This window comes from Oratosquilla oratoria, chromosome 3 (genome assembly GCF_046742065.1).
Source record: "Oratosquilla oratoria isolate Oo_2021 chromosome 3, ASM4674206v1, whole genome shotgun sequence".
In the NCBI taxonomy this organism is placed as follows: Eukaryota; Metazoa; Arthropoda; class Malacostraca; order Stomatopoda; family Squillidae; genus Oratosquilla; species Oratosquilla oratoria.
In genome coordinates this window covers 68,248,801-68,251,300 of record NC_134779.1, presented here as the reverse complement: position 1 = coordinate 68,251,300, position 2,500 = coordinate 68,248,801, and the positions used below count along the sequence as shown (strand labels likewise).

Genomic DNA, 2,500 nt, shown 5'->3' with positions numbered 1-2,500 from the left:
TAGATCGCGAGGTTCAGCACAGCGTCTCTTGGCGCTTTGCCCTAAAGGAAAAAAAATATTGTCACTGAAGAGGACGTTGACGCTTGGCCGTCGTCATCATACTGCAATGGCGGATAGTTATCTCCGAGGTGAAAGGTTTCTGTATGAAAAAAATGAAAAAAAAAATATCTGTGGGCATTTTAGGAAACTTGATTGATTATTGTTATTATTGTCATAAGTGGAGTGCCTCAAGGTTAGTCTCCCCTTGGGTTTTATTGTCTCCGGAGGGCAGCGCTGGTTACTGTCCCAGATCTTCCTCTCTCAGGGAAAATTGATTATTGTCACTGCTTGATATACGCCCAAGTCTGATGGCGTGTCTTTGTTCTTCTTTTTTTTTTAACTCTTGTTGATTATCTTATCTAATGCACACACGTGCTTCACCGCAACCGCCCATAACAATGCCGCAGCCACCGCCGCCGCCGCCACCGCCACCACCGTGACCACCATGAGGACCTAAACAAAATTGACGTCGAGTATGACCTTTGTTAATTCGGTTAAGGTCAGCAGATCTTCAAAATAGTCAAGTCACGTCGCAATCAGCTTCGGCCGCAGACAACCGAATGTAAAGCTGAAGGACAACTATCTGATGCCATGGTCAGTTCTTCCTGTGATGTCATTGCTATTTCTCACTATTGTCTGTCCATTTTCACTTGGCGAGAATTTACTGGAAAACAGAAACTTTCTCTCAGCAATTAGCCTGAAAACGTTGGCGTACATTAACATATTAGAAAAGATTACGAACTGATGAACAAATATAATTTATCAAGATTAGAGAACTAAATCTCAACTTTCCAAAAACCTTAGTAAAGAAAACCTCTGCCAAGTTTGATAAAATGGACGATGCCTGTCCTCTTGGTCCCTCTTGACTCTGTGACGTCAATTTTAGACTATCTTCTGGATATCGCATGACAATTTTATTCAGTACGTAAGGGGAAGAATCCAAACGTAATTTAGTTTCTACTAAGAGAAACTCCATTTTGTCCCCAATCAGACCTTCAGCTGAATAAAATTGGGCCGAAAGGTTTAGAAAATGACTCTCCTATGCAGAAGCTCCGCCTATTGGTCACTTCGACTCTACCAGGGCCTCACCAAGAATGAATAGTCTTACTTCGGAAATAAAAGTAATGATCTATGTCATGGGAAGTCTGCCCCCTCATGACATCATTATTGTTAGTTTTCTTTCCGAAAGGAAGTGAGCTGTTCTTCTATGTCCCTGCAATTTGCAAACTTGCAAAGCCGAGTAGGACGAAGGCGGTTCTCGAGGGTCTTGTTGGAGAATATACCTGATGTAGGCGGTTGACGAAATCCAGGGTGGTGTCTCTCACCCGAAGTCTTGAAGTTGCCCATTGAGAAGGCGGAGAGCTCCCTCGCCCTTCGAGGTTTGCGGGTGCTAACTTCAGGGATCGTCAACTATTCGCGAAGTCTTCAGCTGCCAACTTCGAAGAAAAAGAGCCATTTTCAGCATTCGCAGGTATCAGCTACGAGGGTGGTGTGGCTCCTCAAAGGTCGTGCTTGTCATCTTCGAGTCCTACATGAACTTATATCCCTAGGTCACCTACTTCTAAGGGCGATATTTACTCTTCGAACTCCGAAGTTGCCATCTTTGAGATCCACGAAGTCCAGCTCCCCAATTTTGTGGGCATAGATTACCTCCATCCCTCGAAGTTTACTGGTACCAGCTTCCAAGTTAACGTGACTCTCAAAGTCCAGGCTCTCCAACTTCCAAGGGCGACATGTACCCTTCGAAGATGAAGGAAGTTATCTTTGAGGTCCACGAGGTACTGCTTGCCAACTTTGAGGACCATATTTATTTTTTGAAGTTCGCGGATGCTAACTTCGAACTCCACCTGGTTCTCTCTCAAAGTCCTCAAATGGTTTCGTGGGTGGCGTGCCCCCTTACCTCATCCCATCCGAACCAAATTAAATGATCTGTACGGACGGGAGGAGGTCAGCGGGGCAAGGAGGGGCGGCTTCAGAAGGCTACAGTTGCGTGTTGGCCACGGGCGTCGTTGGGCACTGTGCCTCCGTGACGTTCTCCACGCGGTCTGGGTACCAGTTGGGTCGGATAAGGCCCGTCGTCGGCGTGGGAGCGGGCGTGGGTGCAGGAGGGTTGATAGGCGTAGGGGGGATATCTGTGGGCGTGTGAGTGGGAGAAAGCGTGGTTGGGGAGAGCGAGGAGGGTGAGGAGGGCGATGGTGGGGGAGGCGGCGCGAGGTGGTGACTGGACATGGGTGTGGGCGGAAGGGCCGTGATAGAGGAGGGTGTCTCGACGGGAGTAGTGGCGTCAGAGGACGCGACCATGGTGGAGGAGAGAAGGCTAGAGGAGGTGGTTGCCCCGCTGTACCCTTGCCCTGATTCGGGCACCACGCCGAACATGTCTGGCGGAGGCGAGGGCGGCTTCAGGGAAGCCTCGAGCTGCTCCGTCATGTGATGCGCCGGAGGACACCTGTGCCAGAAGAAA

At 48.9% G+C, this 2,500-nt stretch overlaps 1 protein-coding gene across 1 annotated transcript in view; it reads right to left on the bottom strand.

The window, feature by feature from the left end:
- LOC143018570 (uncharacterized) overlaps positions 1-2,500 on the bottom strand; it is a 227,741-nt gene that overhangs the window by 3,195 nt on the left and 222,046 nt on the right. The window contains exon 5 of the mRNA XM_076174058.1: positions 1-2,485. This exon is cut by the window's left edge and continues 3,195 nt beyond it. Within this exon, the coding sequence (XP_076030173.1) occupies positions 2,020-2,485 (466 nt within the window). The 3' untranslated portion in view covers positions 1-2,019. The remainder of the gene's footprint in view (positions 2,486-2,500) is intronic.